General features: G+C 42.5%; 8 protein-coding genes across 8 annotated transcripts; 4 read left to right on the top strand and 4 right to left on the bottom strand.

Moving 5' to 3' along the window:
- Window positions 1-801: 801 nt before the first annotated feature.
- EAF02_007606 (uncharacterized protein) lies at window positions 802-1650 on the top strand (the record flags this gene model as incomplete). The annotated part of the gene is made up of 2 exons (XM_038903654.1): window positions 802-1344; window positions 1435-1650. 2 exons carry the CDS (start codon window positions 802-804, stop codon window positions 1648-1650), a joined length of 759 nt encoding a protein of 252 aa, XP_038756468.1.
- A 677-nt stretch (window positions 1651-2327) lies between these two features.
- Window positions 2328-4177, top strand: EAF02_007605 (uncharacterized protein; the record flags this gene model as incomplete). Its single annotated transcript, XM_038903653.1, has 8 exons — window positions 2328-2373; window positions 2466-2490; window positions 2545-2604; window positions 2665-2692; window positions 2743-3088; window positions 3141-3698; window positions 3753-3907; window positions 3980-4177. 8 exons carry the CDS (start codon window positions 2328-2330, stop codon window positions 4175-4177), a joined length of 1416 nt encoding a protein of 471 aa, XP_038756467.1.
- Window positions 4178-6823: 2646 nt separating this feature from the next.
- EAF02_007604 (uncharacterized protein) lies at window positions 6824-7120 on the bottom strand (the record flags this gene model as incomplete). The annotated part of the gene is made up of 1 exon (XM_038903652.1): window positions 6824-7120. The coding sequence occupies one exon, from the start codon at window positions 7118-7120 to the stop codon at window positions 6824-6826; it is 297 nt and encodes a 98-aa protein (XP_038756466.1).
- Window positions 7121-9557: 2437 nt separating this feature from the next.
- Window positions 9558-9770, bottom strand: EAF02_007603 (uncharacterized protein; the record flags this gene model as incomplete). Its single annotated transcript, XM_038903651.1, has 1 exon — window positions 9558-9770. The coding sequence occupies one exon, from the start codon at window positions 9768-9770 to the stop codon at window positions 9558-9560; it is 213 nt and encodes a 70-aa protein (XP_038756465.1).
- A 1586-nt stretch (window positions 9771-11356) lies between these two features.
- EAF02_007602 (uncharacterized protein) lies at window positions 11357-12604 on the bottom strand (the record flags this gene model as incomplete). Its single annotated transcript, XM_038903650.1, has 1 exon — window positions 11357-12604. One exon carries the CDS (start codon window positions 12602-12604, stop codon window positions 11357-11359), a length of 1248 nt encoding a protein of 415 aa, XP_038756464.1.
- A 185-nt stretch (window positions 12605-12789) lies between these two features.
- Window positions 12790-13258, top strand: EAF02_007601 (uncharacterized protein; the record flags this gene model as incomplete). Its single annotated transcript, XM_038903649.1, has 2 exons — window positions 12790-13000; window positions 13084-13258. The coding sequence occupies exons 1-2, from the start codon at window positions 12987-12989 to the stop codon at window positions 13256-13258; spliced, it is 189 nt and encodes a 62-aa protein (XP_038756463.1). The 5' UTR covers window positions 12790-12986.
- A 1581-nt stretch (window positions 13259-14839) lies between these two features.
- On the top strand, window positions 14840-15322 carry EAF02_007600 (uncharacterized protein; the record flags this gene model as incomplete). Its single annotated transcript, XM_038903648.1, has 2 exons — window positions 14840-14933; window positions 14997-15322. 2 exons carry the CDS (start codon window positions 14840-14842, stop codon window positions 15320-15322), a joined length of 420 nt encoding a protein of 139 aa, XP_038756462.1.
- Window positions 15323-16538: 1216 nt separating this feature from the next.
- On the bottom strand, window positions 16539-18902 carry EAF02_007599 (uncharacterized protein). The gene is made up of 3 exons (XM_038903647.1): window positions 18559-18902; window positions 18117-18482; window positions 16539-18056 (listed from the first exon to the last, which is right to left on the bottom strand). Exons 1-3 carry the CDS (start codon window positions 18626-18628, stop codon window positions 16855-16857), a joined length of 1638 nt encoding a protein of 545 aa, XP_038756461.1. The 5' UTR covers window positions 18629-18902; the 3' UTR covers window positions 16539-16854.
- Between the last annotated feature and the right edge of the window lie 3290 nt (window positions 18903-22192).

Raw genomic sequence — 22192 nt, 5'->3', positions numbered from 1 at the left:
CTTGCAGAAAAGATCATCCCCAGCTCGCTGGAAACCAATACCAAACACTAGACACGACTGTAGAATATAGCACCAAAACAGCTATATACAAACGAATCTAGATCCAGCTCCTGTGACTTCAATTTCATGCATGCAATAGGATATGGATGTTCTGGGCGGATCTATGCCTTTGTTTGTGCGAGTCGCAGCAGGAATATCGCCATCGTACCACGCACTAGCAGGGCTTCAGGCTGATAGGTATCCCAAGCAGCTTCATACTTGAGAAATAAATGATTATCCCGGAGAAACAAGTGTCGCGTCTAACATGCAACTATACATTCGGCATCGGCATAGTGCATTTGTGCCGTTTTGATCAGCATTGGTGGTGTCGCACATGTCATATTAATCCAATCATAGATTATTAGAAGCCATGATATGCATTGTTAGACAAAAGGAGAATAAAGGGAAAGCCGATGGGGCCTAGAATAACCTCAGCTTATTTCTCGGTTCGGTATGGTATGTTGAGACTTTGGGTTGGGCATTTCAATTGAAGCATCGGGCGCAAATCCGATATGCAACAAAACTTCTTGTGCGACACCCGAAAGACCGTTAAAAGGATCTTTGTGTGACAGGTGGTTACTGAAGTCATGTGGTTGCAATAAATTCTGGATATATGTTGACTTGCACTTTAGGTCTGATTTTTTACCCCACCTGACATTTATACGGTAACCGAAATAATTTATCGAGTTTTCGAGATTCTTGATTGATGAGGAAGTAATCTGGAGCTGGTGATTGCATCGCCATTGACAACTTCAACATAAGATGTCGACCTCTACAGTTATTCGACCAGTAGCTCGCAGCCTGCTACAACTACGAAAGGCAGCAAATACCCCGCCAGCGTTCCTCCTTCCCTGCCTACAAAGCTCCTCCACAACATCATCATGTACTCAATCCACCTCCTTCTCTACCAGCAGCACATACTTATATCCCCGGGATATGAACCGTCTGCGCGGAGTATCTACACAAAGGCGAACGGGGCCCCGTCAACCCCTCTCCGTATCCAATGCAAAACTACCTCAACCAGTCCTAGATGAATCGAAACGATTAAAAGTGAAGGTTGATGAGAATCACGGATTATATGAATTTTTCAGACATAAGGATAAGGCACTTAGCACGCCAGCTGAGGAGGGAAGCCATGGTAGACCATGGAGCGCAGAGGAGTTGAGGGGGAAAAGTTGGGAAGATTTGCATTCACTTTGGTGGATTTGCTGTAAGGAGAGGAATCGCATTGCTACGGAAAGTTACGAGAGACAGAGATTGGAGGCGGGTTACGGTGATGAGGATGCGGAGAAGAGGGATATGACTGTGAGTGGTTATCTCGGTTTATGTCCTATTTGGCATATGTGCCGCGCAAATTTAAGGAATGAGAACAAAAGCTAATTTCGGGGACCACAGGTTCGGAGAACACAGAGAGCTATCAAACAAGTTTTGACTGAAAGATATTATTCGTGGCAAGAAGCGGAGGTTATCGCGAAGGATGATCCAGAAATTGACTTTTCGGGCGAAGGACCATTATACACCCCCAGAGATTTTGAGGAAGATATTGAGGAGGATGTGTTAGCTGAAGCCGAAGGAGACGCAGAGCCAAAACCTGCTCAGGTTACGGCTTAAATCACGGAGGATGTATGATAGAGGATCATACCCCTAGATCAAAAATAATGAGTTTGGGGGAAAGAAAGGTGTCTCCAATTGGCATGAATGATTTGGTTTCCTACAGCCATCATCTGTATAAGTAGAAACGCGTATGGGGCAGTACAGCTATGGCCGCATTATGCATTTATGTGAATCTGAAAAAAAAGGATTATCTTTGTCTTGAACAATTGGAAAGATTGGTACAGTGTGAGCAGAACCGTTCGTTACTTGGTACTTTGTAGAAGGGATCAAGTGAAAGTTTCAACACAAGTGAATACCGTTAGAAATTCATATTAAAAGATTCCATGTACCAAATACATATATCAATTTGTCAAGACCCAAAATCAATCGTGACAATTTACCAGGAACTCCACAATTCGCCCCTGAGCATAATTACACCAAGACAAAATCTACCAGCAGCAACAACAAAGCGGTACTCCAGTTTCCCCCTTTAGCGAGGCCAATCAAGAGAATTGGTGAAGCAGAACGACGTTGTACGGCTCATCACCGACCATTTCCATAACTGGCCCTTGCAATTTCAGCATAACCACATTTGCGATTTTTCCTCACCAAGAAAGCTTTCTATATTCTTCTTCTTCTACTTCTTTTCGCAAACCAACCCTACTACCTAATAAATATCAAGATTCTAATTCAAGATGGATGAAATCGCCCCCGAATATGATGTTGTCGTTTTGGGCACTGGTAAGCTTGTCCAACCCCGCATTGGCTGGAGGGGCATGGATAGGAGCATTCATGCTTTTTGTTGGGGATATATGGCTAATACTGAACTCTAGGTTTGACGGAATGTGTTCTTTCTGGGTATGTCGATTTGGGAAAGGTTGATGAGATTGTATACTGACGTTTTGGGGATAGAGTTTTGAGTGTTAAGGGTCAAAAGGTCTTGCATATTGATCGAAATGATCACTATGGAGGGTATGTGTTTCAAGCTCGCAGACTGGGTAGATAAGTCAACAGTGGCTAATTTCTCAATAGTGAAGCTGCTTCCGTCAATATCGAAGCTGTGAGTACGATTTTTGGGTCTGCGAAGCTCTGTTCTGACAATCACGATAGCTCTTCAAGAAGTATGGAAACTATAATAAGGGGGAGGAGCCATGGAAGAAGTACGGACGTGCCAACGACTGGAATATCGATTTGGTACCAAAGCTTTTGATGTCTTCGGGTGAACTCACAAACATCCTCGTTTCAACTGATGTTACGAGATATCTTGAGTTTAGATCTGTGGCTGGAAGTTACGTGCAACAAGGTACTGGTCCAAAGGCCATGGTTGCAAAGGTTCCATCTGATGCTGGTGAGGCTTTGAGATCATCTTTAATGGGCATCTTTGAGAAAAGAAGAATGAAGAGTTTCCTTGAATGGATTGGCACATTCGATGCTGCGGATCCTGCTACTCACAAGGGTAAGATGGTTGAAATATCCCCTATTTTCAGTAATTTACTGATAAAAACAAGGACTTAACATGAGCACCTGCACCATGAAGGATGTTTACGACAAATTCGGACTCGAGACTGGTACTCGAGACTTCCTTGGCCATGCTATGGCTTTATACCAAACCGATGACTATATCAACGAGAAGGGCACAGCTCCAGCAACCATCGATCGCATTCGTTTGTATGGAAACTCAGTCGCCCGTTACGGAAAGTCCCCATACATTTACCCAGCATACGGTCTCGGTGAACTCCCTCAAGGTTTCGCTCGTTTGTCTGCTATTTACGGTGGTACCTATATGCTTAATGCAAGCATCGATGAGTTCAAATATGATGGAGATAAGATCTGCGGTATCAAGGCTTCTATGCACGAGAAGGATGCTCAAGGAAACGATTCCACCATGCATTTCGAGACTAAGACAAAGAAGATCATCGCAGACCCATCATACTTCCCTGACAAGGTTCGCGTTGTTGGTCAACTCTTGAAGGCTATTTGCATCTTGAACCACCCACTTGCTGGAACAGATAATGCTGATTCTGCTCAACTCATCATTCCTCAATCTCAAGTAGGACGCAAGAACGGTATGTTTTTCAAAGACACAAAGCATTAGGATATTGTGACTGACATATTTATAGATATCTACATTGCTGTCGTTTCCAGCGCCCATAGTGTTTGTCCAAAGGGTTACTACATCGCCATCGTTTCCACCATTGCTGAGACCGATTCAAACCATCATTTGGAACTTGCGCCAGGTCTTGAGCGTCTTGGAAAGATTGAGGAGAAGTTCATGGTAAGTAATTCTTCTTGTGCCACCACTCGGCGTGCCCAAAATTCCTCGATACTAACACCAATCACTAAACAGGGTCCACCAATTCCTCTCTATGAACCACTCGAGAGCGGCGAGAAAGACCGTATCTTTATCTCTAAATCTTACGACGCCACATCCCATTTTGAAACTACTACAGACGATGTTAAGGATATCTATCGCCGGGCTGAGGGACATGATTTGGTCGTCGAGGGTTTGAGAGAGGGTACTAATTTGGTCGGAGGGGAGCAATAAATCTTGATTGATGATGATGCATGCATGAGCGGAGAACATCCAGAGAAATTAGGAGTAGATAGTTAAGGTTATACGTACATAGTGAGGATGAATATGGATAGGAGGTCCTTGAGCTATTGAGTGGACAGAAAGCTTATGTATAGGAATGGTATAAGGTACTTTTTTGCCTGTGCAGTTTTTGATTTATGTTTATAGTTTTAATAATTGTTTGATTCGTTTGTTTATGCACAGCCAATCTTTTTATAATATACTTATTCCCTTCGGCTAGGAGCGAACGATGAGAGAGATTTTAATATTCTGATTTGTATGTGGACGTGTATTTTCTACGTCTTGATCTTGATTATCCCCTTCGCCTTTGCCTTTGCCTCTGTGTTTATCGTACTTGGGCTTGGCTTTCGAGAAAGAGAGGGGAAATAAGTCTTGTTGGATGGGGGAAATGAATATACAGAGAGGGATGCATGGTGTACTTTAAGCTGCGAGTCTAATGATATGGTTCTTATTCTTTATAGTTCCGGGGGGTTGAGGGGGATAGACAGATGGGGTCATGGTGGTGAAGGGGGGTGCTGGATTGCCCACATCCAAGGCGATGAATTCGTGTAGGGTGTGCTTGGATTTAGGTGTTTGTGCATAGACACAGAAACACACGGGGAAAGAAAAGGTGGTTTCGAGGACTTTTATGGTCGGAATGGGGAATGGTTTTTGCTGTTCATTGGAATGCGGTTGGGTTGGGAGAGTGTGGTTGGTTGATCTGAGGGGTTACTGGTTACGGGATTTCTGTTGGCTGAGACGTGGTCTGCACTCTGTATTGATTGTGAGGTGGTGGTGTGTGGAGAGTTGGATTGTTTGTGGATGCGTATGTATGTGTATGTGTATGTGTATGTGTATGTGTATGCGTGCGTGTATTTGGATGTGTAGAGAAAATCGATTTGAGAGATATGTGTGACATGGTAACTTCACGGACTGACTTGGGCTAGCGAGTGGCGGAATAGCTGGCTAGTTGTTCGCTAAGAAGTGATTAGGGGGCTGATGGATGGCTGGCAGCTAGGTAATGAATTAATACTGGATTGGCGGTGGGGTTGGTGAGTTTGCTTAATTTGGGTTGGATGGGGTTGTTTGCGTGAGAATGGAGGGAATGGAGGTGTATGTATGTGTGAGAAAGAGGACTTTTTCTTGGTAAGTGTATTATTCTATTGTTGTCTTCATTCATCTATCTATTCTCTTAGTAAACACCAATACTAGGTTCAGATACTTGGTTGTCCCGAGTAAAAAAAAGAAAAGAAAAGAAAAATGAAAGCATATAAAGCAGTGGCAATGGCAATGGCCGCGAGGAAGGCTACTTGGAGTTAGTCGATGGTCGAGATAGTAAACCTGGACAGGGAGAGGTTAGAGGTAGATTGCAATGGGTGGCTTCGATGAAGGTAGATTTGTACCAGAATAATAGGGGAGTGGGTAGATGGTTTATTGGTTTTTTGGGTTTCGTTAGTGGTGGGCATAAAACGAGATGAGCCAAGAATGGAAAATTTGGATGAATGAATGAACATTGATAGATGTGTGTGGGCATCCGAATTTACGCCCAACAAGAGAGAAAGCACATCGATAATTCCTTGGAATTCCATAGTGTCTTTTAAGCCAAGATATATTTCATTTATCAATCCATTAACCAATTCCTATAACTTGAATAACATGACCTGACAACCCCAAAGATCTCCTCCAAAAGTTCAACTCAACAAACAATTGCTCTCCCCAGCAACTTCATAGCCTTTTCTCATACCACTACCACAGATCTCGACCTCAAATTGCCATGGCCAAAAAAGACCGGTTTAAATCAAGGAAGAATTCTTGTTATCCTGGTCTGTGTGTGTACTCAATCTTCCTCTTCCAGTTGATTGTCGCCCATCATATCCTAATCAAATTATCCTTCCTTCTCAATCAGAGCCCCCGATCAAAAACTCAGAGACAAAGGCAGTTTTATAAGGATTACAAAAATCTCTTCATACAAGGAGACGGAGGTTAGTGGCGAGGGTTTTCTCTAGAGGGTTACTAAAGAATAGCGAATTGATCGGGATGTCGCGAGAATCAGTTGGAATGCGTTCGACGTTTTGCCTCAACCAAAACTGGAAACGGAGATGGATGTTGAAGCTGAGTCGCTGACATGTAGTCGCTCCAGGTTGCCTATCATCTATCGCAAATAAAACAACAAGTTAGCAAGAGGATTACGCTTCGATCCAATTATTCTTGTGTGTGAATAATCTTGGAGGAAGCAAAAGCTACACGCTACATACTCACAGCGACATTGAGCCCTTGATATTATGACAATCATCACCGTCCTCGTTAAGAACTGGTATGTTCGTACAAATGGAAGGAAAGTGAGTATAGTCCTTTGATTATATCCCTGCCTCTCGTATCGTCCTTTGTTATTGCAGCCGCTAACACATATGAAGATAGCTAATAGAGCGGGGTCGTGGTATAGGAACACGCATGGATGTCATCGTTATGAGTTTTAGTTGTTTAGATGTACCGTAAAGTATTGTTGTCATTCAGCCACCGAGTTTAGAAGACATTATAATGATAAAAGTAAGGCGCTGTGAGAAAGCAGCCCACAGTTAGTGAGTCAGGATTAAGCGTAATCCTTCACGGTCGCCGTCTTCACTGGGTGACGATAGACGCTTCTCGCTGGCTCAATCTGCTCCAGCTCAACATGCGATGTCCAGTTTCAATCTTCGTACCCTGCACATCATTATGGCTAGGTCTTGACGGAGAGTCTTCGTATGACGTGGGGTATTTCTGCTCGACTAAGTTATATAGTAATGAGGGTAGGCCGAGGGGGGCTGCAGAAGATATCCCCTTTGTGTCTGCACCGCCACCGGTGCTCCCATGGTTGTCAACCCTTCCCAAGGACCTCCAAAAGCTATGGGCACACCTCAACAACGATCCAAACGACATTTAAGAAGCTTCTATTCAGATTCGCCGCTCCCGTGCCCGTCAACACGAAAAGCCAGCACGGCCACCAAGCATCCCGCACATAGATTGCAGAGCATATCGAGGCAAGATGTTTCCAGACTTAACTCAGGAGCTAACTCTGGAACCGGCGTCGGCAGTTTTGGTTCGACCTTCAGGCCAGTAATAGCATCAACCTATTTAGCAAGTGGCACTTTAGCACTGGTGATCACGTCGATTCTACCAGTATTACGACGATCTCTTTCAATGTTGCTTTTAACCCGCCAGATATGACTTTTACAGCATTGCTCCCGGAAGTGATTATTTCGATATTTGATTGAGAAACGAGAGCAAAAGTAGAAGAGAATAAATTGGGGAGTTCGAAAAGCTCAAAAAGTTCTTACATTACACTCCACATCATGGGATCCTACGTGACGAGATCGCCATATAACGTAGCTAGAAGTAAAGAATATGTATGTAGAAACCAAAGCCAGAATTCTGTCAGTGAAAGGATTGGATGACGGCCTATCAATATATCGTAAGAGAACTCTGATGTGGCGATTTTCTTTCATGTTTGGCTAAACCGCTGGTTCCGATATGATACAGTCCAATTTGGTCTAAATTCCACAGAAGAATGGGGCGAGGTAGCGTCATAAGTATCCAATCGCTCTGGCAAGCGCTGCAAATCCAACGCAAACAGAAGTCATGTCCAATGCTCACTGGCAAATCTGTTTTGGAGGTAGATGAAACGTCGTGGAAAGAGATTCATGTTCGACTTGTGTGATTTGAATTTAGGAAAATCTTGACTTTAAAGAATTTGAAGAAGGCAGCCGGCTCCACTGAGGTTGTTCGACTGATTTGTATCAACGTCGTAGTGTTAGCATCGGCGGCGACTTGTGGCACTATTCAACCTTGAAGCAAAACGCCACCAAGGAAAATCATGGATGTTTTGTTCTTCCCACCTACAGCATGCTCATTGTTAGATCGATTAGCTTGTGTCCTCTCTTTAAATTGAAACAAACTTCCTGCTGTTGACATCCAATGGCTGAGTAGCAAATACAAGATGCATCCCATTACTAAGAGTACAATCAGTTAGTAGATATAGTTTGTATAAAACTCGTAGGTGTATTATTGGTATTTGTGATTGAGTGATATATTATCTGCTTTTCTTTATATAGCTTTGTGATTATTTTAAGAAGTAATGCTTTTTATTATACTTTAATAAAGTCTTTAGAAAACCTTATATTATATTTTATAAATCTTTAAAGAAAGTATTTATAATAATTCAATTGATTTAATAAATCAAATAAATATAAAGCCAATTATAAATCCTATATCTTTAGTTATTTTAAAATCAAATAAGTTAAAAATGATTATCTAATATATTGAATTGTAAAGAAAATAAAAAACCAAAGTTAATTTTGTATTGTAGCAAACCAATAGTTCATAAAACCCGGCCAAACCACTAAGTGATTAAAGCTCATGTTATACGTTGACAGATCTACATCGAACCAACGGAGAAGGAAATAGCCCTGGTTGTGTTTCAACGGTCCCCTGGCAAAGGTAAACGTTTCCGCGAGCTACATTGCAAAGGCAACAGTACTGGCTATGCTTCAACGAACCCCTTAGCAAAGGTAAACTTTTTAACATACTGTTATGATCCTAAGATTGACCATAGAGTATACGTCGTCTATCGGTTGATCTACTCCCAGAGAATGCACGTATTGTATCTAGAACGACCTCTGATCCAAATCTTTCTGGTGGTACATGATTTGGTGTTGTGTATAATAGAATAGTATCGTTCAGCTGCTGAAAAGTATGTGAGGATCTATGAGCTTGGGCGTTCGAGATAGCTGTAGATTTGGGGTGCAGAACTGGCCTGCTCTACATCGGAGTGCTACTGTAACAGTAGTAACAGTAGCATTAATAGCATACAGTATGCTTGTGGACCTAACAAGGAAATGGCGCTATTGAGATGATGCTTATCGAGTCTTTGAGCTTAAGCTAAACCACAGCTTGCTAGCTCATATCGAGACGTCCCTGAGGCTTCATGCACCGTGAGAATTGTCAGTTGGGAGCTTGCCACTGAAGTGCAGAAGACGAGAGCAATGGAATGTGTCAACTTGTGCAGTGATTGTGATGCTAACAGTCTGTTTCGTAGTTCGATCAGAAGCACTGTTGAAGCAGCACATCTTGCTTGCTAAGGTGTAATGAGACGTTGGGATGTAACTTGAAGGTTGGCTCGTTCGGAAATATGGTGCAAACAGTCTTCTTCAAATGAACTCCAAAAGAAAATTGTTCGAATAGATTTGAACACTGGTAGTCAACAAACAGCAAGTGCTTCCTAATCAATGTGTGGGCCCCGAAGTCCTGGAATGATGATGGCCAGTAAATTGCTTCGAACCAAATCTCAACCGCTACGACGAAACCCAAAGTCCTGTTCTTATGTTGAGCGGCGTGGAGCAGCAGTGACATCTAGAAAAAGGATGCTAGTAACAAAGTGATTGCGGTTGTGGTTATGGTCGATGAAGATGCGATGATAGATTCGATGAGGAAGTCGGTGAATTGCGTATTGAACCACCAAAGCAGTACCGAGGACGGCGATTGTAGGACTCGGAATCTTAACTGCTCTCTCTATTTCCTCTATTGGGTTCATAATTGACGGTTACCGGGATAGAAGCGATCTTCTGAACAGATATAGTGCCAATGACTCCAGAGAGCTAAGCAAATCTCAATCTCTGCAACCAAAGTCTTGTGTTGATATTGATGACCAGTTATGATTCTACAAAGAAAAACACAGCTCATTCATGTGATGGTGCAACAAAAATGGAGGTTGGGTATTGATATAGCTGAAAAGCTGTTATCCTAAAGAGCGAAGCAAGGCTCAATCCATATAACAACGTGATGAAAGTCGAGGTTGAATATCGATACAATTGAATGATTGTCATCCTGGAGAGCAAAGCAAGGGTTGATCAAAGTTGCAAAACCCGAAGTGCTTGTATCGATATAGCCGACCGGCCATTACCCCGGAGAGCAAAGCAAAGCTTAACCAAAGTAACAAACCCGAAATCCTTGTATCGATAAAGCTGAGCGGGCGGAGGGCCCACGCCAGTGCCATAGGGCCACCTAATTTGAATATCAGAAAATGAAAAGAAAATTCTTTGTATTATGTCAGTGATGAAAGCTTACCGACTCCGTCCACGATCCCATGTTTTCTCACTATCTTCCGAACCATTCGACTTGGCAACGAAAGGGTTGGCATTGTCATGCTATGCCTCGAATACTCTTGTACTAGTTGACCTGTCGACGGTAGTTGAAATTGAAGTTGTCGGCACTCTATCGTTGTCTCTTTCTCATGTTCCACTTATGGTATGCGCCATTGTACCTTTTCAGTTAAGACAATCTCAATATAGATTGACACGGGAATCACAATTGAAGTTGTACTTATATTCGATAAAGCTTATGTATTGAAGCATGGGTATCTAGAGATATACATAGTTTCCATTCCTAGCCTCCAATTTTATGCGCAATCTCTAATACAGTAATTCTAGGCTTCGCCAAATTTAAACTAAGGATGTATTTTGAAAAATCTCGTTCACAACACACGCTAACAAGTCCAGAATACCAGTTCTGAAACAGTATCACTGGGCAAGGTGGTGATCGAGCTAGCAGTATCCGTTCCGGTTACCCTCAATTGTCGAAACGATCTGGATTCCTCGATCAAAATATCGCCGCTCCAATGACCAAGTTGTGATATAAAAACGGGTAACGTCGTCTTGATGGTTGTTCGCTTCCAGGTTAAGATCAGTACTCAGAACCGAGGAGGTGATGACGGCTTCATAACGTAACCTGTATTCATAATGGCGACGCGAAGTGATATCCAATGAAATGTTCTCCTTGGTCACCCGCTTCCCTCCAACTCACGTGTTACCTTCCTGCGTATCAGCGGCCATAATGAGGCGTACAATCTATGCACAGTGTGTATAAATGGGTGATTTGGCTGGCCGTAATAAATTCTTCAGATCCCTATCTTTATTGGGAATAGAAGTAGTAGAAGATGAACAAAACCACAGGGAATTATGGCCTGAGAGCCAGGTTCCAGTATTCGCAGTGCGTAAAACATTATGAAGTTCCCTCGGGTTGGTGTTTTCCGGAACCGCTGTTGAGTACGTAACGGCGAAGCGCGTGAATACTAAAGCTGTTGCCGATCTCGCACTTTTTCATTGGCTCTTCAATCCTATCTCAATCCATAGCCCCGTGCCATCCAACCTCCCTATTGAGAAACCAAGAACTCCCACCCTCGATCTCCACCAAATCACCCCTAACAACAAATCTCGTCAATGAGTCTCCAATAGCTCTCTCCACATTCTCAAACAACCTTCGAAATTTCCCATCCAGTAAATGTATACCTCCGTTAGAAAATCGATTGGGCTCATGGCATCCATCTCCTCCAAATTCTATCACTTCGAGAGTAGACGCCAACGATATAAGAAAGCTTTCCATGGCAAGGAATCTACTTGACACGCCTTCTATATGTAGGCTTCGAAGGGGAGGTAAAGTAAAATTCGATTCTTTAGATTTTGACAAAAAATCCTCAAGCAGTGGTGTAATATCACTCTTACGCTTTGACCGAAAGCACAGATTGAAACTCTCCAAATTCGTAGCAGCGTACAAACATGTAGCGATGTTCGCAAATACCTCTTGGAAACTTAAGTTATTAGGTATATCGCTATAATCCAGAGCTAAGCGTAAGTCTGTAAGATTATAAAAAATAGGTGTTATAGACTCGAATAGAACCTTGTTCTGCGCGAAAAACTCAAATGGCAAGCAATCGTGAGACAGTTTTCTGAGCTTCAGAACCTCAATACTGCGGAGTAATGAAATTATAATAGTCGTGAAAAGCTCCTTGGTCGATTCTCTGCGTAGCAATCTCGTCGAAGGAACTCTCCAAACTGATGCTAGTAGAGAGAGTGCCGGTTCATCGGGTAAGGGGAAATTGACCATAGAAACAGACAGGGCTGATAAATTAGGCAGGGAACGGAAGACTTCAGACAGATCTGAATCACATATTCGGGAGTTGAATTCCTCTCTCAAGAACTTGAGACTAGAATATCGAAACCAAGCTTCTTCAGTTAGTTCGGCACGAGTTTCTGGATTGAATATATTGGGATCTGATTTGAAGAGATATGCATTATGCCTTGCATGGAATTCATCGATGTCGCCAAGATTGAGTTCGATAGATTGAATACAAGAGGAAAAAATCGGATGACGGCATAGATGAAGAAGACGATTGAGATCGGGACGATGGGCGAAACCATGGAATTTGGGAAGGATGAGGTATGGTGTACTGAGAAAGGAGAGAAACTTGCAAGTCAAACGGGTAGACTTGATGGCGGGTAGGTCCATATAAAGGATCACAAATCTCATGAGCTCGACAGGTAGTGACAAGAAACCTGAGGAGAGAGTTGGAGGGGCTTTAATATCTGCCATTTGTGACGACTGGAGGTGATGCGAACTTTCGATGAAGGCTTCTCAGGGATTGATCAATACTTAATCGAATACTTTGATTCAACATCAGCTGACACTTATCTTCTAAGACTCCTGGCGCTCGTAACAAAACTTTTATAATAGCAGATCATGATATAATACCAAGACAATCAACAGACTGGATTTGCGCGGGGGCGCCGATGCAAGTACGCCTTTAGTTTGGCATAGCTTTGAATACCCCTACCATCATCGGGATGTCGGATTCAATTTTGGTGTCCGAAGTGTCTCGGAATAACCCGAGAATATCGATTTTCAATTTCAATATTTCAATAACCACAAATTCTAAACGACCGTTTCTGTAAATAGTCTCGTTCCCCCTTCGTAGATGTCGTTATTATCGTATGTTCTCTCCTTGTCTCCTATTGGACTCTCATACCCTGCTTCCCGTTTTTATTCTCAACTAATCTTTCTTCAACAAACAGATCCTTTCGAGCACTCCCTCCGCGCACCCGCGCAATGATAGGCGCAAGCTTCATTGCTTGGGGTACAATCGGTCTCTATTTGTCTGATACGGCAGAAAAGAAGCTTGGCTTTGAACCTACAGAGCAGGATAAAGCAAAGATGCCTAAGTTTACGGTGGTTGAGAAAGAGAACTGAAATTGTTGTGAGGATGGATGTTTTGCAGACCAAGTAAACAGTGGCACAGCGCAGCAGAGAGAGAGGAATCAATTTTGAAGCAATAATTGAAGCTTGAGAGGTGTCTATACAGACCTTAGAGGAATCATGGCCAATTATGGGGGGAAACGGAAATTGCACATACTAAGGGTCAGACTGTGGCAACTGGAGACCCGGGGAACTGAGGGAGGAATTCCAAGAAAAGCTGTGGGTCTGCGCCTGAGTAACGATACTCTACTTTTTACGGATAGTGATCGGTAAAATAATTGGAAGCTGTTTACATACATCGGATATATTCGCATTGTCTGGGATTTCTTTTGGGGGAGCCTGGCCTTCAGATTTCTTCTACACTTTCCGTCATTTTCTGTCAGAAGGCTCTTTTCAGGAGTGCTACGAGGGCCATGGGGAGGAGACGCTTCCACATGATTTCCTAAGGTCACCACTTTCATTTGCATCTCGCAGAAAAAAGTTGTGTGATCGATTTCTATCGATATTGCTATCTTCAGGATTTTGGTACATTATTATCCTCTACATCTCCACACCTTTCCAACCTGGCTCTAATTTATGGTATATGTGTGCTTTGAACACTTCCATATGATCGGAGCTATAGCATATATACGATAGCTAGCTACCTCGTTGTGGTTGCTTGCACACTGTTCTTTCATCTTATCATGGCTTATTTAGCCTGTGTGAAACTTCACGCACAGTATACGCATATTTTTTCTCTGCGTCGTAGGCCTGAAGCCAATAGAATATGATACCACAGAAATTGAATGAATCTGATATCTGGTACACATTCGGGCGACTTTATTCTAGACGGGTATCTGCATTAACAACACTACCTGATATGCCTCAAGTGAGAGCAACCACCAAATTCGCAATTCTCATATTTCCACTCACAGACTACCTCTGGGGGTACGGAGTCAAAACTTTTTCAAATTTGAAGACCATATAGTGGGATTACGTGTATAATCCGAATAGGTTCAGCTCATCCTTGGGATAACCAAAAGCCAATTTTTTCATGAATGTGTGCGCCTACGAGTAAACCCTCGGACTTGAGGGAAAAGCCACTGAAAGTATGGGATTTCAATACAGCATGACATAAGAGCTATATACCGAGGTGACGGGACTTACCTAGTCTAAGATAAACTTGCCTTAAGTTTCTGCAGCTGTGTAAGCTCAATGAACTGTGCGACATCATTATCTTTCCAATATCAGGCTCATTTGATTCTCGCTTATGTGGTATTCAATAGCCTTTTGAATATATTTTCGCAACACTGAAAGGTCTGAAAACCCTTGAATTGGCTATATCAATTATGATCCAAGATGTTTTTAAAAATTCGGGTGAATTCGTTTAATATATTTTACCTAGTGCAACAATTAGGCCCCGAAGATCACTTGTTATGACGATAGTAGGACCAGATGACTTAGGTAATAGTAGTTTATTTCATTTGACCACCTAATAGTTATCTCACCTCGAAAAATGTTTTTCAATTCCTTTATGAATCTTCCTTCTTTCATTATTTCAATCAATCAATCAATCAATCAACCCCTCGATTAATCATGGCATCACTAAAATCCCACCTTCAACGCTTTGCCCAGCGCTTTAAGAACGACCCCCGCCATTACTTTGTCGCGATAACTCCCGTTGCATCAGGTCTATTATTAGGCCTGAGCCTCTCCAAATGGCGAATCAACAAATACCTCAGCGAATAGATAGAACAGGGATATGTTGAAGTCAAGATCGAACCCAAGGAACTCGAACAAGCCTTTAAAGATATGGGTCTCCTACTAAAGAAACACGGTATCGAGACGGAAGAGATTGTGTCTTGCACACGCAAAGAAAGCCCGAATTGTAGTATTAGGTGGAATTTCGGGGGCGCATTGAAAGCTTTCGCGGAGTTTAAGGAAGAGGAGGAGAGAAGAAAGAATGAGGAGGGAAAGAAGGAAGAAGGGAGGTTGATTGATGTGCGTGAGGGCGAGAGAGGGGATGCGGAATTGGAGCCTAGCAGTCAGGAAGTGCATAATGCGATTGAATCATCTTGATTGCATGCATTCACGGTTGGCGACGTTGGACTCATGGTGATTGAAAAGGTCGGGGAGATGCAACGCAGCTTTTTCGGAGATGCTTTTGCTCGTATCTTGTAATGTTGTGGAGATCGGAGGGAATTAATGGATGCTGTTGGAGTTGGAGTCGGAGTTGAGGCGGCGGAGCTATTGTTATAAATGGATTGATTCACCAACTCCAATCTTCTGGAAACCCTCTTTACCACCACAAATGCGAGCAGGATGGACATTGTGCAGCGAAGATTGGAGTCGCATATCATCAACTGGCTCCCTGTATCGAATACTTGGTATTCTTGTAATACTCATTCGTGATGGATGATAACAGGTAGTGGGTACACAGATATAGTAATGGGCTAGACGCATATATAGGAAATTCTCTTCTCAACTTATTACTCAAATAATGATAAAATTTCACATTTTCTGAAAAAGGAACATTTTAGTGAGAATATTGGGTATGATTATAACTTAGTTTTCTTTTGTACTGACTACACTACTCTATCATACCACCACATCTTCAAAACCCACACAGTATTCTCCTCAAAAATAATATTAAAATAGATACCCCATTCATCCCATCCCCATCCCCATTCCCATCCCCAGTGCCCACACTCCCTATCCCGGCTTGCCATCCCCAAATTCCAAAAATAAAATAAAACAATCCAAACTCAAAATTCAAAATTCAATCACGCAACCTCTAACCGAATGACGTGACTGTCGATACTCCACCATTCCCCATTCCCCGTTCCCTCCCCATCTATCTGCACTCTAAACCTCACAGCACAACTTCCCCATCCCCATACCCATAATCCACATCTACGTTCATAACCCCCCACCCCATCGCCCTACCCATCCCTCTAAATCCCCAAAAAGCTTATTTAAACCTCACTCTCACTCTCACTCTCACTCTCACTCTCACTCTCACTCTCACTCTCACTCTCACTCTCACTCTCACTCTCACTCTCACTCTCACTCTCACTCTCACTCTCACTCTCACTCTCACTCTCACTCTCACTCTCAACTCCTTATCAAGTGCCATACATACATACACACATCATACATCATACATGCATGCATGTTTGTATATACATCTACACCTCAGAGACTAATGGTATATATATAGGTATATTATAACATCTCAACACTGTGAATATGAATTCTTACATCTGTCTCCTTCACAACACAATAGTTAAACGCCCCTCCCCTTAAGACAACCGACTCATATAAATCAAACAATTCAATAAACATCTTAAATTTTATTTTCATATTCTATTCATTAAGCATCTTTAGTTTTAATCTCCTATCCAATCCTATCCAATCCAATCGACCCTCTCACCAGTTCAAAAACGCCAGCCCAGTGCCGCTAAACGCTATCATATACAAACACCAATACGCCTTCGATTTCTAGAATTTTCCCAACCCTCAAATCCAACGCCATCCATGCATCATGTTTTCGTCGATCTTTTCGTACACTCATTTTCTTTTCCATTTTTCTTCCCCGTTAACATTATCCCCTACTCATCCCGTACCGACTCCGAATCCGAATTATTTTCCGATGAAGAAGTCGAATCAACCTCAATTACTGTAATTGCAGGAACCATCTTGTTTTTGCTATCTCTTCTCCTTACACCAATCCATTCATCTCCCTCTTCCTCAACCCTCTCATCCCTTCTCGTTCTCTTGACCATAAAACATTGAACCGCTCCCACCACTGCCACAAGCGCACTTCCAAGCCAAGCCAGCGCTGTGAAATTTGTCTTGCTACCAAGCGCATACAGGTATCCCGCAACAGGTGGAGCTACAGTCCTACAAGCTGCACCGGCTGATGCTGCAAGGCCATTGACTTTTCCGAGAACTTTTGGAGAGGGCGTAGCTTCTTTGATGAGGATGAGAAGAACGGGGTATATTAGTATTGAAAGAAGATTACGGACGAATAGAGTAGTGTAAAGACCAGCATAGAGATATGAAGCGGGAAGATAGACAAGGATAGGTACCATAAGATACGCAATTGGATGTAGCACGCTGACTACAATGAAGAGTTTGTAAGTGCCGAGAAATTCCGCAGCCCAAGGAAATATGACCGCTTGAACAAACAATGCAATAATGCCATTTATTGACATGATTACACCAACTTGTTGGACAGATAAACCAAGACCTCCAGGCATCATAAATTCGCCAGTCATGATGGATATGCTTTCCCTTGGACCCTTTGTATCTTCGAGGAAAATGGGTAGTAAATGATCATATGTCATGGAATGATATGTGAATATTCCCAATGCGATAATCAAAGCGACAACATTTTTGTTGAAAATTTGGGGAGGGATAGATTTAGTGGGCGTGTTTCGCCACTCACTGTCAACGCTGCCCTCGAAAGTTCCGTAAGTTTCGGCGCGCAAGTCGACTGCAGGTGTTTTAATGGCATCGGCAGTGGCCATCAATGGGGTTTCCTCGGAATGGTATGTATCATCTGGTAGAGAAACCCGGGGTTGCATATCCGGATGTGTCTCTTGAAGGAGGAAGTATCCCGCTAGAATACTGATGAATAGTAGACCAGCACACATCAAATTTGGAAGCAAATATGGGAATGTGTTGAAAATACCATCCGGTGAGAAAATGTTTGGAAAGGTCGATGTAGGATCTGCGAATGTGCCACCGATCGCAGGACCGATAATAGTACCTATGCTCCAAACAAATGGCATGACTGAGTATGCTCGAGCTGTCAAGAAGAAATTAGTTCAGGTTCTCCGTGTAATCGTCGGAATGTAATCAAACTTACGCTCATGTTCTTTCTTCGTGACCATTTCACCAACCATAGTCTGAATGACGCCTATATTTCCATTCAAGAAGCCTCCAAGAGCTCTGCCGAGGAGCGCGACCCAAATGTTCGACGCAAATCCAACCATAATCATACTCAACATCGTTCCGCAACATCCTGCTAGCAATACTGGCTTTCGTCCGATTCTATCAGATAATCCACCCCAGTACATGCCCGTCAAAGATTCTGCCAGCGCAAAGGCTGAGATGAGAAGGCCCGCATAGAAAGAAGCATCATCTTCGTTGCCGACCTTGAATTTCTTTACGAGTGCCCACGCGTAAGGGAAGATAGAGGTGAGGGCAATAGGTTCCGCGAGACGGACAATTGCTAAGACGATGTTAATAAGGTATTTCGAATTGATCGTGTGCGTGGCGCAGTCATGGAATGTGGAAACAAAACTTACCAAGGAGAAAGAGTTGGGTGGTAGGAAATTTATCGGGATCCTGTCGAGAATTCCGAATTCCTCGGGGCATTGCTCGTGAGCCAGATATGACTTTTCTGGCTCTCGATGACGATATAAGATTGAACGTTTATTAGTAGAGAGAGATGTTCAATCTGAGAGTTGTAGAAACTTTCCTATCGACGTCCTGAAAGACGAATAGGAAAGGGAGAGAAGATTGGAGGGGATATGGGAAGTACGACGCAATAGGTGAAGATGCTATTAGGATTTTAGGTAATGATAATGTTGATTGAGTTTGCGGAAACGGAAAAGTAGATTTCTCAGAGACAGAATTAAACGTTTGAGAGCCAAGTGAAGATGGAGGGGGAAGGAAGTGTTCACTCTATATGTCGGACTACCCATCTGTTTGCGCTCAAGCTTCCGCACTGAGCGTTTTAAGAACCACATGCAGATAAATAAATTTTCCCTACCTACTTGACCTGGTACCTTACCGCTGTGCATGCAGAGATGATATCTCTCGTTTATCCTTACCTTTTGAATTTCTGAGAGCGTGTATATTGTATTGTTTTCCTTGGTTTTTGTGGTGGGGAGGGGGGGCAGAAAAAGATTGTTCTTGTTGTCGTTGTTGCTACCAAACCTTTTCGGAGATTTATCCCGCGGCTCTGCAATATCCAATTTGGATTGGTGTTCCTATAGATCGATAAATACAATGAAAGATCTACTGGAGCAATAAATAGCTCGAAAGGCCGGCCGATAATTGCTACCGCTAATGCACATGCATGATAAGGTGTAGCCGACTTGCTAGTGGAGATTGCTAGTGGATGTCGCTAGTGTGGAATGATATGTGTAATATATTAGCTGAGATATATGGAGTAGTCCACTGGTAGTCGTATTATTTCATGCAGACAAGGATTCTAAGCATTTTAGACTCTCATCTAGACTTATTCGTCTCAATCATTGGATGAATCGAGGTGAACGAAATTAATGAATTGAGCACTTGGTGAACATTGGAACGCTAGAAGGAAGTATTGAAGAGGCTAATGAGTCAATCTGCACAATAGTCAAGTCGACTATCAAAATGTCACGTACTCTGTACTCCGCTCGGTACTTTCAATTCTACCTAGGTACCTACAGCAAAGAAAGAATCAATGGAGTACAGCTATGACCATGCTCTTGTGATGTGAAAGATATAATGCAATTGATGAGGGAATTAGGTCAAGTAAAGTACCTACCTATTTACCTAGGTACTAGGTAGTGTTGTCAATCTTCCACCTGTGACTGACCTGCTTTGCCCGAATATAGCAGCACTGGAGAATGTGCTAATGTGCTTCATGTAGTTCACGTATCAAGTATCATGTATGTAACCTAACGAAAGATATTCGGAACATGGGGAAGATGGAAAGTAATAAGCCGGCACCCAAGACCTAATCTCAATACCTACTACCTACTCGTATACACACTAAAGTTGTATACGAAAGCACAAGTGAACCATCGAATGAGAATGGTGCGATTAGCTATTTATTGAGACTTTAGGTATTGGACAATCTCATCCTCTCATCTTCTCTGCTACCCTACCTACCCTACCTACCATACATCCTTCTAATATCCAACATCTACCATCCATCTAACATCTACTCGTATATTTACCTTCAGAATGAATTCAAACTTCCTGACAAGTCAATCAATCAAACACAAGTCGTCATAACTAACTCACTCAAAAGCATGTTTTCATACGAGGTTTGAGAGTTGAGGTTGTTTTGAGTGAAGGTATGAAAATACTTTTTTTTCTCCTTATCCCACCCACCGTTTCTTCCATGTCAAGGCGGGGAATGAGTTTACCGAGAACGGTGCACCCCCTGTATAAATTTAATGGGGCGAATCTAAGACATCCGAAACCGCTTTTGCAGGGACCAAAGTGTGCATTGATACGGCGCACAGATCAACTGATGATACCTTCTTTAGATCTTTTATCCAGACACACCTCAAACACGGCTATAATCCTTTCCTCATGACATATTTTCCTTCTTTGGTCTTAGCATAGAATCTTCCAGATATTCCGACCCGAAACTCTACTCCTCTTATCCAATATCACTCTTCTCACCGCGACTCCACTCAGCAACTTCTGAATTTCCGAGTCAAAATTCTCTAAAGTCATGGAATACTTCTATTGCGATTTCTTTGACTAACATTTTCTGATGACAATACGGCAATTCTTACCCTGTAAAGTAGTATGAATTTCTACAATCGTTCAGTTCAGCTAGTGGCCAAAGCAATCCGTGGTCAATAAAGTAGCTCTTGGTGAGCCGTGAGTTGTGATACCGGTGACAGGTGACACCGCACGAATGCATTCCTCACGATATTCCCATGGATGCTCTCATGCAAATGAAGAGATGAATGCTTTCGTACTGCACTTCCGTCCAAATTCTTCCCACAATGCTAATGGCTATCTACCAATCGACCAAAATGATTCGACATTGACACATACGGAGTATATTCCACCTATGGGAATGTCTTCCGATGATGTAGCCACTACATAACATGAGAGAATCATGAGACGATATCTGGACAAGATTTTAGTCTACTACTGACACCGGCGATGCTCGAGCTTACTGTAGTTTTGATGTGTGGCAACCTCCTTTCTACTTGCCTCGGAATATATAAACACTTGCATGCGAACCACTTCTCTCGGAAAGTATTGACCGAGAATCATGAAAAATTTGGGGAGGTGAACCGAGAGAATGACAGCTCATACTCACATATTCTTAATACTTTGGATGGCCCATATGCTGTGCACCAAGTAAGTGTTGACTTTATTTCTATCATATTTTCTTCCACATCTATATGAGTTCTTGCGATCCTGTCACCTTTTCTCTATCTCCTCGCGCATTCTTCAATCAGCAACATCTGTTATCAGCTTGTGTCAACGTTACTATTATTATTGCACATCGACATTGGATCTCGGAATGTCACTGGGTTTTATCTCATTCCATTGTCGGATGTCCCAATTTAGTGATGAAGCCACTTCATATTATTTTGAAACGTTGGATTTTTTTAAAATCACGAGACTTTGGATCTTGACTGGGTTTACATCGAGATAATACAAATGCAAGTATGGCTGCATAATATTTCACAGCTTGATGTATGACCAAGGATCTCCTGCATCGTCGTTCGAAAGCTGGAAATAATCTTAAACCTCAAGCTCAAACGCCGTTTATTCCATCTCAAGAACTCGCTACCAAATTTCCAATCAACTGAAAATGTATGGACAGATTTTTTAAAAAAAATTGCTTGCAATTCTAAAATCTGGATACCATTTGATGTTACTCAGGCTGAGGTTTCATGCTTTTATTTTCACCCTCGTATCTGATGCGTTCAAAGCGATATACAAATATAAAGATGGTAGTCCATTTTCTCGTATTTCTTTACCTAAGATGGTAATGCAAGAGTTTCATTGAATCACAAATTCACCCCACCCAAAATATTGCATTTCCCCCCCCCTCCATACTCTTAGATCTGTTTGCCCCCGGAAATGTCGAAGTCGACACTTTTGCAAAATCTATTCTCCTCATCACGAGTCTACAGTTCCACTGCCTCTCATACCTTGCAGTGGGATTATGTGGGGTTATATGCACTGGAG

Source organism: Botrytis sinoallii (assembly GCF_014898435.1).
Source record: "Botrytis sinoallii strain Bc 23 chromosome Unknown BSIN_013, whole genome shotgun sequence".
NCBI lineage: Eukaryota > Fungi > Ascomycota > Leotiomycetes > Helotiales > Sclerotiniaceae > Botrytis > Botrytis sinoallii.
The sequence above is the reverse complement of the archived record's forward strand: the minus strand, read 5'-3'. Positions and strand labels throughout refer to the sequence as shown.

Coding starts and splice junctions, on each gene's coding strand:
- EAF02_007599 (XM_038903647.1), bottom strand. CDS start 18,628: ATGCCCCGAGGAATTCGGAATTCTCGACAGGATCCCGATAAATTTCCT. Junction 18,483..18,558: donor CACCCAACTCTTTCTCCTTG/GTAAGTTTTGTT, acceptor ACATCGTCTTAG/CAATTGTCCGTCTCGCGGAA. Junction 18,057..18,116: donor CACGAAGAAAGAACATGAGC/GTAAGTTTGATT, acceptor TCTTCTTGACAG/CTCGAGCATACTCAGTCATG.